The sequence below is a fragment of the Hyperolius riggenbachi genome, chromosome 1 (genome assembly GCF_040937935.1).
Source record: "Hyperolius riggenbachi isolate aHypRig1 chromosome 1, aHypRig1.pri, whole genome shotgun sequence".
In the NCBI taxonomy this organism is placed as follows: Eukaryota; Metazoa; Chordata; class Amphibia; order Anura; family Hyperoliidae; genus Hyperolius; species Hyperolius riggenbachi.
The window spans coordinates 269,336,027-269,350,811 of record NC_090646.1 but is presented as its reverse complement, the minus strand read 5'-3'; the positions used below and the strand labels follow the sequence as shown (position 1 = coordinate 269,350,811).

The following is a 14,785-nucleotide window of genomic DNA, read 5'->3' as shown; positions in this document are numbered from 1 at the left end:
TCTGGCTTGCTTTCAAAGTACACAATGTCCCTACCTAATATACACTCTCTGTTATTTGAATACTGGATTTCATAATTGATATTGTTTTCTACTCGTGGGAAGTACTAAAGGAACAAATAGCAGATTCCCAATCATAGATCTAAATGTATAAATCTAATAGCTTATACATCAGTGTTATTGAGGTTTCTGCAGCTAAACAAAATCACGTGACACAAAGCTGCTAAGTAGAGGGAGGAAAGCTAGCCATACATGGGTTATTCATTGCCCTATTTGTAAAATGATTGATCATTCCCTCATTGGACCTCAGACTTCCTTGAATGATGTACCACCTTGCGCCATTCATTCTAGATTAGATTTTAGCAAGCCTATATTAGTGTGATTGCTGCAGCTGTTTGGAATGCATCATCCTGCTGTTAAGTCTGCAAAAGTGTAGGCAAATACTTAAGCTTTCTGAGAAGAATGCAGCCTGTAGCAATGGCAGTCTGTGGTGCAGGAAGTGGCCAGTAGTCAGCTTCTGATCATGTATAAGTGATCTAGAAGGCATTAGTTAATGATGATACATGCAAGCACAACAGGATGGGTACATGATACACGCAAGCACAACAGGATGGGTACATGATACACGCAAGCACAACAGGATGGGTACATGATACACGCAAGCACAACAGGATGGGTACATGATACACGCAAGCACAACAGGATGGGTACATGATACATGCAAGCACAACAGGATGGGTACATGATACACGCAAGCACAACAGGATGGGTACATGATACACGCAAGCACAACAGGATGGGTACATGATACACGCAAGCACAACAGGATGGGTACATGATACACGCAAGCACAACAGGATGGGTACATGATACATGCAAGCACAACAGGATGGGTACATGATAACTGCAAGCACAATAGGATGAGTACGTGTTACATGCAAGCACAATAGGATGAGTACCTGGTACATGCAAACACAATAGGATGGGTACATGATAACTGCAAGCACAATAGGATGAGTACGTGTTACATGCAAGCACAATAGGATGAGTACGTGGTACATGCAAACACAATAGGATGGGTACATGATAACTGCAAGCACAATAGGATGAGTACGTGTTACATGCAAGCACAATAGGATGAGTACGTGTTACATGCAAGCACAATAGGATGAGTACGTGTTACATGCAAGCACAATAGGATGAGTACGTGGTACATGCAAACACAATAGGATGGGTACATGATAACTGCAAGCACAATAGGATGAGTACGTGGTACATGCAAACACAATAGGATGGGTACATGATACATGCAAGCACAACAGGAAGGATATGTGGTACATGCAAGAACAATAAGATCCATGCAAACAAGTACAAGTGGATGATTACTATTTCCTTTTTATGTTATGTTCATAGTTTTATGAATCAGCTAAGACCTGAATTTTTTTTTCACCGAAGATAAGACACACATTTTAACACCCTTCAAAGCCCCTCTAGTGACCTGTCTGACTCAAGATATATTGAAATTCTGAGAAGGTAGAGGGAGATGTCTGAAATAAGTAGGCTGGATTTTACCTGGAAGAGACGGACTCTTTGAACATGGTGAAACTTGCAGGTGCTAAAAAGCCTGCTTTTTGCAATGTTTTAAATCAGGTTGTGAGTGAGTGAAAATAGATATTAAAAATTAATTCCAATACCTGATGAAATTAGATATAGATACTTTCAGGGCCAGATTTACAAGAAGGCACTGTAGACACGCGCCTACAGACACCTGATGATGGAGGGGAGGCTCACTCCCCTCCCCTAGCGCAGAGTCCCTCCCTCCCTCCCTATGCAGAGTCCCTCCTTCCCTATGCAGAGTCCTGAGCAGAGCATAAATGAGAGTTTAGTCACCTGGCCCTCGGCATTCCACTGACAAGATACTCCTTCAGTCGGGGCACCACTAGCTGGCTGCCTAATGCTAAGGGACACCTGTAGCTATCTATGACTGGGAAGGGAGAAGTCACAGCTGGGTAAGCCAGCACACTTGCTGTGCAGTTCAGCGGGGGTTTGTGGGTTTCTCGAGGGTGAAGTTAAGGGTGCCAGGACATCTGTGCCTATAGGCGCCTGTGATGTAAATCCGGGCTTGCATACTTTTATTTTTACACATTCTATAGTTCTGTAAATGTGTGGCACCAGGTATGCTCAGTATCTGTATGAAGTAAGTCAGAGCACCATTAAAGTGAACCGAGCACCTTTTTAGCACTCAGGACATTTCTATAGCACATGAAAAATGCATGCCAACAATCTGTTTCATTATTAAAATAAACTTTTATTTTACCTTGTATTTTACAATCAAAGGAGTTTTAATAGGCTGTTTCAGCAGCCTGACTGTCCGCAGAAATCTCAGAAAGCTAATTGTTTTATTGAGCTAATTACCCAGAAGAAAACAATCTCTTTTCAACAACAAAGGGGATGGGTAATTAGGACTGTTTGACACACACAATGTTTATGAAGAAACAGTCCTAATTACCCACCCCCTTTGTTGTTGAAAAGAGATTGTTTTCTTCTGGGTAATTAGCTCAATAAAACAATTAGCTTCCTGAGATTTCTGCGGGGGGTCAGGCTGCTGAAACAGGCTATTAAAACTCCTTTGATTGTAAAATACAAGGTAAAATAAAAATTTATTTTAATAATGAAACAGATTGTTGGCATGCATTTTTCATGTGCTATAGAAATGTCCTGAGTGCTAAAAAGGTGCTCGGTTCACTTTAAGTAGTCGTTCATGTGAGAACAATGACAATCTGGATTACGGAGAGTCTGTTGAATGTGGGACAAGGACCTCTGTCTTACACCAACATCTCTGAATTGTTAGCAAATGTCAGAGGTCTATGTCGACTGTTCTTTATAGCCAATGCCCTATACAGCAATACTGATCAGCAGCATATGGAAAGACATATCTATTTTATCTTCCATAGATATCATTTAGCTTGAATTTGTTTTGTTTGATTACATTACTGCAGCTACTGACAAACTCTTCCCTTGGGTTAAACTTAAAGGGAACCTAAACTGAGAAGGATATGAATTTTTCCTTTTAAAATAATACCAGTTGCCTGACTCTCCTGCTGATCCTGTGTCTCTAATACTTTTAGCCACAGCCCATGAACAAGCATGCAGACCAGGTGCTCTGACTGAAGTCAGACTGGATTAGCTGCATGCTTGTTTCAGGGTGTGATTCAGCCACTATTGCAGTCACAGAGATCAGCTGAACTGCCAGGCAACTGGTATTGTTTAACAGAAAACATCCATATCACTCTCAGTTAAGGTTCCCTTTAAGCCATTTCCAGAGATGTCTGGAATTGATTCACTCCATTTTCCGCAGGCAGAAACATACACACAAAACTCATATAACACACAATACTTATGCTCTTAAAACATGTTCTGCTGGTTGGATCATGCCAGTGTGTCTGCTCACATTCTAATACCAGTAAACCATGCTGGATCAATAGACCACAATGAGTGCATTCACATCAATACCATCACCGGTATTAGCATCTCCTAGCACATTGCTAGGAGACGCTAATACGGGCACATTGCTAGGAGACGCTAATACCGGCACATTCCTAGGAGACACTAATGCCGGCACATTGCTAGGAGACGCTAATACGGGCACATTGCTAGGAGACGCTAATACCGGCACATTCCTAGGAGACACTAATGCCGGCACATTGCTAGGAGACACTAATACTGGCACATTTCTAGGAGACGCTAATACCGGCACATTGCTAGGAGACGCTAATACCGCCACATTTCTAGGAGACGCTAATACCGGCACATTGCTAGGAGACGCTAATACGGGCACATTGCTAGGAGACGCTAATACCGGCACATTCCTAGGAGACACTAATGCCGGCACATTGTTAGGAGACGCTAATACCGGCACATTGCTAGGAGACGCTAATACCGGCACATTGCTAGGAGACACTAATGCCGGCACATTGCTAGGAGACGCTAATACCGGTACATTGCTAGGAGACGCTAATGCCGGCACATTGCTAGGAGACGCTAATACGGGCACATTGCTAGGAGACGCTAATACCGGCACATTCCTAGGAGACACTAATGCCGGCACATTGTTAGGAGACGCTAATACCGGCACATTGCTAGGAGACGCTAATACCGGCACATTGCTAGGAGACGCTAATACCGCCACATTTCTAGGAGACGCTAATACCGGCACATTGCTAGGAGACGCTAATACGGGCACATTGCTAGGAGACGCTAATACCGGCACATTCCTAGGAGACACTAATGCCGGCACATTGCTAGGAGACACTAATACTGGCACATTGCTAGGAGACGCTAATACCGGCACATTGCTAGGAGACACTAATGCCGGCACATTGCTAGGAGACGCTAATACCGGTACATTGCTAGGAGACGCTAATGCCGGCACATTGCTAGGAGACACTAATACTGGCACATTGCTAGGAGACGCTAATACGGGCACATTGCTAGGAGACGCTAATACGGGCACATTGCTAGGAGACGCTAATACCGGCACATTCCTAGGAGACACTAATGCCGGCACATTGCTAGGAGACACTAATACTGGCACATTGCTAGGAGACGCTAATACCGGCACATTGCTAGGAGACACTAATGCCGGCACATTGCTAGGAGACGCTAATACCGGTACATTGCTAGGAGACGCTAATACCGGCACATTGCTAGGAGACGCTAATACCGGCACATTGCTAGGAGACGCTTATACCGGCACATTGCTAGGAGACGCTAATACCGGCACATTGCTAGGAGACGCTAATACCGGCACATTGCTAGGAGACGCTAATACCGGCACATTGCTAGGAGACGCTAATACCGGCACATTGCTAGGAGACGCTAATGCCGGCACATTGCTAGGAGACGCTAATGCCGGCACATTGCTAGGAGACGCTAATACCGGCACATTGCTAGGAGACGCTAATACCGGCACATTGCTAGGAGACGCTAATACCGGCACATTGCTAGGAGACGCTTATACCGGCACATTGCTAGGAGACGCTAATACCGCCACATTGCTAGGAGACGCTAATACCGGCACATTGCTAGGAGACGCTTATACCGGCACATTGCTAGGAGACGCTAATACCGGCACATTGCTAGGAGACGCTAATACCGGCACATTGCTAGGAGACGCTAATACCGCCACATTGCTAGGAGACGCTAATACCGGCACATTGCTAGGAGACGCTAATACCGGCACATTGCTAGGAGACGCTAATACCGGCACATTGCTAGGAGACGCTAATACCGGCACATTGCTAGGAGACGCTAATACCGGCACATTGCTAGGAGACGCTAATACCGGCACATTGTTAGGAGACGCCAATACCGGCACATTGCTAGGAGACGCTAATACCGGCACATTGCTAGGAGACGCTAATACCGGCACATTGCTAGGAGACGCTAATGCCGGCACATTGCTAGGAGACGCTAATGCCGGCACATTGCTAGGAGACGCTAATGCCGGCACATTGCTAGGAGACGCTAATACCGGCACATTGCTAGGAGACGCTAATGCCGGCACATTGCTAGGAGACGCTAATACCGGCACATTGCTAGGAGACGCTAATACCGGCACATTGCTAGGAGACGCTTATACCGGCACATTGCTAGGAGACGCTAATACCGGCACATTGCTAGGAGACGCTAATACCGGCACATTGCTAGGAGACGCTAATACCGCCACATTTCTAGGAGACGCTAATACCGGCACATTGCTAGGAGACACTAATGCCGGCACATTGCTAGGAGACGCTAATGCCGGCACATTGCTAGGAGACGCTAATACCGGCACATTGCTAGGAGACGCTAATACCGGCACATTGTTAGGAGACGCTAATACCGGCACATTGCTAGGAGACGCTAATGCCGGCACATTGCTAGGAGACGCTAATGCCGGCACATTGCTAGGAGACGCTAATACCGGCACATTGCTAGGAGACGCTAATACCAGCACATTGCTAGGAGACGCTAATACCGGCACATTGCTAGGAGACGCCAATACCGCCTTATAATTCAGAATAGAAAATGGGAAGAAGCAAAATAGTTGAAGTACAGACATTTATGATGTATGATAACTGCACCTACATATCTACTAGAAAATAATTCCCTACATACTATGTTAAAGCCGTCCTGAACTCAGAACTTCATCTCTAAAAGATAAACAACAGCATAATAACGTTCAAAGAAAAACATTCCTTTGTTACAGCTGATACAAATCCTGCAATAATATCTGCAGCTTGTCTACTTCCTGCTTTCACGGAAGCAGACAGATTGTTAACATCCTGTGTTTACAAATTAGCTCTCTGCCATGACAGTCAGCTGACACAGCTAAGTGATCAAATTACAACTTGTGGTTAAAGTGGATCCGAGATGAATTTTTATTCATTGCATAATTGTGTTCCTTACATATAGTTTATAGGGCATTCCTCAAGCCAAATACTTTTTTTTTGTTTTATACTCTAATTCCCTATAAACTAAACAAGCCTCGCCCACAGCTTCTCCAAATCGCCAAGGCACTTAGACCTATATAGCAAGGACTTATGGGAGCTCAGTCTGGGCAGGAGGAGGAGGAGGTTACTAGTCAGAGATTTCAGAGGCAGATGGGAGGAAGGAGTGAATTTTTCACAGGCTGAGAAGTGGAGAAGCAGTTGCAGATTACCGTACCTGTGTAATGATGACAAACAGAACATGGCCGCTCTCGTATTACAGGAATAAATCATCATAAACTATTCAAGCTGTATGCAGCTAGATTTGCTGTGTAAACTATCTAAACTTTGGATAAAATATATAGACAAGTTACTTGTTATAGTTAGTTTTTCATCTCGGATCCGCTTTAAGTCACAGATGCAAGAGTTCAGGTCCATTTTAAAGCCAAGCAGTAAAATGAAAGGCAGCAGATGATTACAAGCTAAAGCAATTCTTACCTTCTTTTCATTCACATCAGCCTGTACCTCTTGTCCTGCCTTGGAGGGCCTCTCTGTGATTTTCCTTAGTAGTTCAGCTGTGGAAGCTGATAAGGAGTAAGGGGTAGAAGAGTTTTCTGCAGAATACCTGTCCAATCGTGAAAAAAGATGTGGTCAATATATTACACAATTACAGCACACTAAAAGCAACTAGTTAAAAATCCCCACTTAACTTGAGGACCTTGCCAAAATGTCTAAATCGATTTTGCATTAAAATATATGATTTCAAATTCTAAACTATATACATCAGGACAGAAGCCACAATCATCTTCATGCTGGTACGTACATTGCTACTTCAGCTGATGCAGCAATCCTGGACTCCTTGCCACCCTGTAGGCACCTCTGAATGTCTGCTGCTCATTAAAAAAATCACTGATTATCAGGGGCATAACTAGAAATCACTGGGCCACCCTGCAAAACTTTGCATGGGACCCTCTCTCCCTGCACAATGTATAGGGACTGTCTACAAATTTTTGCCTACAAAACTTTGTATGATTCGTTATCAGTGGCTGAGCTAATTGTGCAGAGAGCAGAATGTTTTTTTCTCTCCTTGGCCTCAGTTGTCAGTCTCTCAGGATGGGGCCCCTGTGGTTTCTGGGTCCCCTGCGGCTGCATCCCTTGCAGGGTCTATTGTTACACCCCTGCTGATTATATCTTTGTTACAGTCCCAAACCTGACAACCCTGTGAAATAAGCATAGTAATATTATACACTTTGGACCCTCAAAGATAAAACTATAGCATAATAACTGGACTGGAATTATTATTACCCCCTCTTGACTGCCTAACGTCGATTGGCGGTGGGAGGGTGGCAGCTACAGGACCGCCTAATGCCGATTGGCGTTAGGTCCTGTAGGCGGAGATTAAATAGCCTGCCAGCCGCGATCGCTCCAGCTGGCAGGCTGTTAGGAACAGAAACTGCTGTTTTTATTTCATTTGTATAGCGCTGTACTGGGGACAGCCCTGTCACTTGGCTGTTCCCTGGAGTGGCTCACAATCTGATCCCTCTCATAGGCTGATGCCTATGAGTGGGAGGGAAGGTTGGAGGGATATAATTAAAAAAATAGCAGTTTAAAAAAACAAACAAACAATACAATTTAAAAAAATACACATCTCACCAACAATCTGATCCCACCAACAGAAAGCTCTGTTGGCAGGAAGAAAAGGAGTCAAAATTAATTTGGCTGCTAAGTTGTATTGCTGAGCAATAAACTATTAAAGCTGCAGAGTGCTAATAAACGATTATACTAACAGATTCCAGTGTTACATTGTATTACTGTAGTTATGGCATCTGCCACTTGGTGGAGCCATTATTACAATTTCACATTTTATTTACAGGTACAAGTTTTCTAGTCTACTTTATGCCTTTTGGGATGTAAATAATAATGGTAACATTTAAAAAATGTTGTAATTTTTTTTTTGAAACCTCTCATTATTAAGACTTCTATGAAGACTTAAATGAAAGGCTATGACTTCTTTCACTTTTTGGCTGCATGTAGCATTGAAATTTAACACAACACACAGAATTTCCATTGCAGCACGGATGTCGTTCATTTGATGTATAGCAATGCATAAAAATGCATACAGCAGCGTGTTGTGCACTGCAACAGAGAAAGGGAGAATGGCCTTATTTCAAATAATGGGCCTATTCTGCAGCATCTGAAGTGTGTTAGCTAGTTCTAACCATAGCATGAACAAAACCCTACTGAATGGTAATTATGGTATTGCAGCGCCAAGATAATTTCTATGGTTTTTTTTGTTTTCTTTTCGTTTATGAACAAAACTCTGCATTTGATTTGTGCCCAACATTTACATGCTACAAATTACATTGCGGAAATGTGAAGATTACAGCTTGCCTTACATGCAAGGTACAAGGTAAAACACTAGGCAAATGACCTGAAGCATGCTCTGCATAAAGCTTTTATAAAGTATATTTTATGCAGTGTATTCCTTTTATTTCGTTAAAATTTAACTAAACGTTCTAGCTGAATGAAGTTGCTCCCTAGTGCGCTGTATGCGCACCTTAAATCTAATGAGCATTTGTGAATATATCCCAATATTTATAAAGGGGGGGGCTGCTTTTTTTGGTGGTGGGCAGTGCTTTGACCACCTAAAAAGGAGGCCTGCATTGACTTCATTGTGTACAGTAGCAAACGTGGTGAACAGTTCTTCAAAGAAAAAAACAAAAACAAAACAAACAAACAAAACAAAAAAACACGGTTTCTTCTACACTGAATTCAATAGCAGTTTAAGTGAACTATAAAAATACTCCCCCTTCATAATTGTAGTGACCATCACATACTTTATTGTCAAAAATTATTGCAAAAGCAAAAGTGACAATCTTGGAAAAGTGTGAATTGTATGATTTATAATTGTGTATAATAGGTGATTTATAATTGTGTCACTTGGCTAAAAATGTAGTCAGCTGAGCAGCAGAATAGTGACATTGATTCTGTAGACATACTGGAATTTTCCTGACCATCAGCAGGTCATCACTGTTATAAGTAGCCCTGTAAAGTATATGAAGAGTAACAGAGACAGCAAACACCAAGAACCAGAACAAATACAATAGCAGTCATTTATCAAGTCATTCTGCTACAGAGTTTAACCATCTGGTAAACTGAATAGGCTAAATAAAAAAAGATGTGAATAGCAGACAACTTACTTTCCAATATGTGCTGAGGATGTGCTGTTTGACAGCGTCTTGTCTTTGATGCCCCTTTTGCTATTCTCTCTTAATACACTTGGGTTGCTCATAAATAGGCCTTGCATTAAGTCCATCGTTGTCTTCATCCTAAACTCTGGATCTAATATGTCAGCTAGAGATTTGTCCTTGTCTACTATCTCCTTGGCCAGTTCCTGAGATTTGATATCTTCAGGAGACATCATAGTTGTGCTGACGTGACTAAAGGTGCTTTTATTAAGTGCTACAGTGGTGGATTTATCATCCTGAGTTAGGGTGGGGGATTTACAGTTTACAGAGGCTCCCAATGGACTTGCTGTGGGCTGAGGTATCTGTGATGCAGAAGAGTCACCAGGCTGAGGGAGTCCACAATCTCTTAGAGGTGCACTGGCAACTGGCGTGGTCAATCTTCCGTTTTCCATAGCTGACTCTCTTTTGTCTGTGCTTTGTAAAATGCTGGGAAATCTTGCTCTGAAATAAGGGAAAAAGAAAAAAACTTATAAGATGCTTCACGGTTCAAGCACTCCTTTCCAGATTCACTAAAGAACAGCATTAAGATCAACAATGGATGCTTTAATAAGGAAAAAAAATGGCTAAATAGACAAATTCCATAATTCATCTGAAATACACTCAGTATATGACCAACTCTAGTTCCGTTTGGACCCCCAATCAGTTATCTATACCGGTTAATTTTCGAACCGACTTTTCATTCTCAAAATGGTTTCTGCAAACCACTCAGTTCCTTCCCCAGAATGCTGATTGGACCCTACAGTGGTGCAGAGCTTGCATTACATGCAGGGTCATATGATAAGGCTGAAAGGAAGTTGGATCAATTCCTGACTGGAGACAAGGCACTTCCACACCAAGATCATCTGATAAACAAAGACATGGGACATACCGGGATCAGCACATATAGTTAGTTTACTATACATAGTGTTCATGCAGAGGTTGCCACACCAGTATTTTAAAAGGGGGAAGTCATTGCATAGTTAATCAGAGACCCATTTAAGCAACACTTAAAGCAAAGCTAAATTGAACATATTCCAATGTACTAACATGTGTGTACTCACTCTAAACACAGGGGATTACTCCACCACATTAATGAAAATGAAGAAACTGATGTAACAAATTGTATGATCAAACACCCCAGTGTGTGGGCATCTGTTCAGTATAACCTGCTTTTCCTCTGTTGTGGTACCTTTTACCTTGGTACAAATTCAACATCAATTCTCTATTTACAACTAACCTTTAAAGTGCACCCCCACCCCACAAACCTCACTATACTCCCCTACAAAGATATCCAGCTTCAGGGTCACGTGACACTGCCATTTGTCCAGGTGTTGCTAGACATAAAAAAACTGAAAAGAAAAATGAAACTTTGGTGTATCAGATGGGAGGGCCAGTGATTCTGAACATGGAAGACAATGTGAGGCTTTGTGAGAACCCGAGCTGGATCTAAAAAGTAAAAAAACAAAAAAAAAACAATCTGCCTCATCCAGGGGGTTGCTGGACAAGGCAGCGCTAATTATTTTCTCTACCCACTGCTCCTAGCTGCTGGAATTCTGTAGTTTCAGTTTCGTGACCTTTGGATCACGATGATGAGGAAGCAGCGTCTGTGCTGTCCTCTGAGAGCAGAGCGTTGATTGACGTGAAGGGGGCAGGGGAGAGGAGGGGAGCAGGCAGTGGAGAGCCTTTTAAAAGGCTCTGATACGCAGGCGTTCCTTATGGCCCATACTCACGGGCTACAATTGTCGCCGCAACATGCGGCGCGCGCGTTGCGGTGACAGGTCGCCCGTGAGTATGAGGCGCAACACGGGCGCGCACCCCAAACCGTCGCTCGTCGCTGCTGTCGCCAGGCGATTGGCGCAGTCAATCGCCCGGTGACAGTTGCCGCCGCAACTCCGCCGCAACTGTCGCTAGTCCGCGTGAGTATGCGGACTAGCGACAGCAACCAGCAGGGAATACCCTGAGCTTCCGGTGGGGGGAGGAACATCAGCGACAGCTTCCTTCGCGCCAGTTGCCAGGTCCCTCCGCCGTGTGTATGCGGAGGGACCTGGCGACGAGCTGTCGCTGGCCTGTCGCGCACAAGCTCCCGTGTGCTAGCGACAGACCAGAAATGTTGCCCGTGAGTATGGGCCATTATCCTGCAGTTGGAAGCCCCTTCCCCGAATGTCTGTCGACATATGTCGTCAGATTCCTAGGGGGGGGGGGGGGGGCAAGGGCTAGCTGGGCGCAGGGGGCATGGAGATTGGCGATCAGGGCACACAGAGGCATGTCCTGCAGATGGGAACATACCTTGGTGTCGCTTTTTTAGATTTAAAAACCCGCCTCGGGTATGTCAGCGGCCAGAAGCGAACATAGGCCTATGCAGCCGCATAGTGGCTCCATTTCCTTTTGGGTCCATGTAGCTGTACCAGTCACGCACAGATTATACTCTGGGTTATGTATGAGGCAGTATCCAGCCATTCAGAAGCTGTCTCTCACTCCCTGTGTCGCTCCCTTTATGTAGTTGTCTTTCCATCCGTGTCGTTTTGCCCCATATGCCTGTTTCTCATTATAACTATGTACTTTGTAAAGTGCTGCAGACGATGGCAGCACTATATAAATGCACAATAATAATATGGAACAGAGACATTAGACTATGACTATGGTAGGGATTACATTGTAAATTCCTGTGAGGACAGTACATGACTACACTCTGAAAAGTGCACTATGGAAGATATCCATGCTATAAAGATACAGAATAATAATAATGGTATGTTAGTTTTTTTTTCTGACCATTCAAGTTTTTACATGTTTACATCTTTTTCTTAGGAATGTGTGTGACACTGCTGCATGGAGCGTAGTGTTAGTTGCTTGTGGCCCAGTAGTATATGAAATAAAATGAATAAGTAGAAAATATGTGCTACATTACAGCACCTACAGAATGCAACCTAGGTAAACATACTTTTATGTTACTGACAATTTTTGAATTCACCCACGATCTGTTATGACCCCACCCACTCGCATGACCCCCCTCCCCACATTCTGCACAGGGGCCCACTGTTGGCTTTGTCCGCCACCGTAAGAGGCCACATGAGGTCCTCTACATTCAGTTAGCTGACCGCTACTTGACTAGGGTGAATTCTGTGTATACAATAGGACCTGTAAAGTGACTCTGTAATGAACTTAAACTAAATAAACTACACAGAGCCCATGTAGGGCACTGATTGTAGTTTTAGTCAGTGCCCTCTGTTACCTGATCCATGTTAAGGTGGCAACACACTTACCGATTTGTGTTCATCTATATCTGTCCAATTCGATTATTTGATTGAATCAGCTAGAAATGGTTCCTCTGTGACATCTCAAATGCTAGAGGCCAAGTACTAGAGGTCTCTAGTGGTCACGTAAGGTATGTGCCACACTGCACCTAGTGTCTGTCCTCTGAATCACGTCACTAATGCGCCCAGGGATTGGGGAGCAAAGAAAAATCAGCCGGTGGGGAGAGCAGAGACCGTGACCACCTGGAGGACAGGTGAGATAAGCAACACTGCATTATCGAGAGGGGGGTGGGGACTTAGAGACCAAGTAAATGCGCACAGATTTTCAAAGATTTCATGCTGAAATCGAATAAATAGCTGGGTGTAGTCTGAGCAGTGATTTGAGCAGATAGACCGCTCTCTGATCAAATAACGATCAGAGAGGGATCTATCGGTTGGCCATATCAACCAAATTAAGGCCACCTTTAGTCTAGTGGAGTATCTGCAAATGGATGGCCTTACAAGAGGAAGGTAGATGGGGAGTGACATCACAAAGATGGGTGGAGGTAGCCACTGCATGCAAGTCAGTCAGTGTCGGTCAGTGTGAAGTGTATTTAATTTATTTAGTGTAGGGTCACTACTGAGTCCCCTTTAATGTTGTAATATGCCTTGCAAATAACACTTACATCGCATTGGAGTCCATTCTTCCTTTGTCTTCATACCTCGTAACTGGTAGACTTTGCATTTTCTCTTGGCTTTCCTTGAGAAGGGCTTCTTCCAGGGTTGGAGGTGGGAATGGCGGTGGGGATGGGGGCACAAATGACATTTCTGGGAATGGTTTGATTTCTTGGTCCTTAACAAACACTTCATCATCCTCATCATCATGCCCAACTACAGGAGATGCCCGTAGACCAGACTCAGATATACGCAGAGATATTTTTCCATGATGAGAAGGAGTTTCTGCCTCAGATGAACTGCTGCTCCATGTTGCTTTGTTTTTCCAACCAGAGGGAGCCTTCTGGCCTGATGCAGTGTTGTTCTGTAATTGGTTTGCATCTTTTGCTGAATGTAATTTTATTTTAGGTGGTGGAGGCCTCTGTGGTGGGGCAGATTTAATGTTTCCTTTGTCATCACCATAATCAATTGAGTTATCATGGAAACTTAATTCCCTTGGACTTCTATCTTTAGCCCCACCTGGAGAAATTCTGCAGTGTTTGTTTTCTGAATACAAATAATCTTCAGTAGTTACTATGTCTGGAGTTCTGTTCCTTGGGGAATCTTGTATATTTTTTGATGGGCTTATTTTACCAGGAGAAGGTAGAGCGGTCAGCCTCGTATTGGGAAGACTACTGTGCTGCCCATAGCCATATGTAAGACTTTGGGCTCTTGTATGTTTCTGAATACTGACATTGCTCTGGCCAGGAATTGTGTTGGATGGAGAAGTCATCCTTTCCCTTTCAGTGCCTGTAGGGTGGCTTTGATGTAGCCGAGATGCTGTCTCATAAGGTGCTGCTTCTTGGGGATCTTCTGTTTTACTTCTAAAAGAGCTAAATGAACATACAAAACAACAGATATATTACCAATGAATGAAACAGGTGAAAGATTTAAAGAAAAAAAACGAGCCTCAAAATTTCTGTTTTTTCAGATAGGTCAGGTAACGGGAGTGATGTAAAAACACTGTAGAAAAGAAACATTAATTCCCGCAGAAGGCATCTGGATATCTTCTTCCTGTTTCTAATATATGTAAAGTGCAGAGGGAATATAACTAATTGGTATGGAGAACAGCCACTTTCCAGCAGTATCATCCAAAGGTAGCCAGCTGCTTGGCACCATAGACCAGCTTTTGGATTATGTGGTAAGA

General features: G+C 43.6%; 1 protein-coding gene across 15 annotated transcripts in view; it reads right to left on the bottom strand.

Moving 5' to 3' along the window:
* Positions 1 to 14,785, bottom strand: part of SHROOM3 (shroom family member 3) — a 460,954-nt gene that overhangs the window by 12,890 nt on the left and 433,279 nt on the right. For all 15 annotated transcript variants that reach the window (XM_068233528.1, XM_068233529.1, XM_068233530.1 and 12 more), the window contains 3 exons: positions 13,611 to 14,471; positions 9,668 to 10,156; positions 6,966 to 7,092 (listed from right to left, as the gene is read on the bottom strand). In XM_068233528.1, the coding sequence (XP_068089629.1) occupies positions 6,966 to 7,092; positions 9,668 to 10,156; positions 13,611 to 14,471 (1,477 nt within the window). The remainder of the gene's footprint in view (positions 1 to 6,965; positions 7,093 to 9,667; positions 10,157 to 13,610; positions 14,472 to 14,785) is intronic.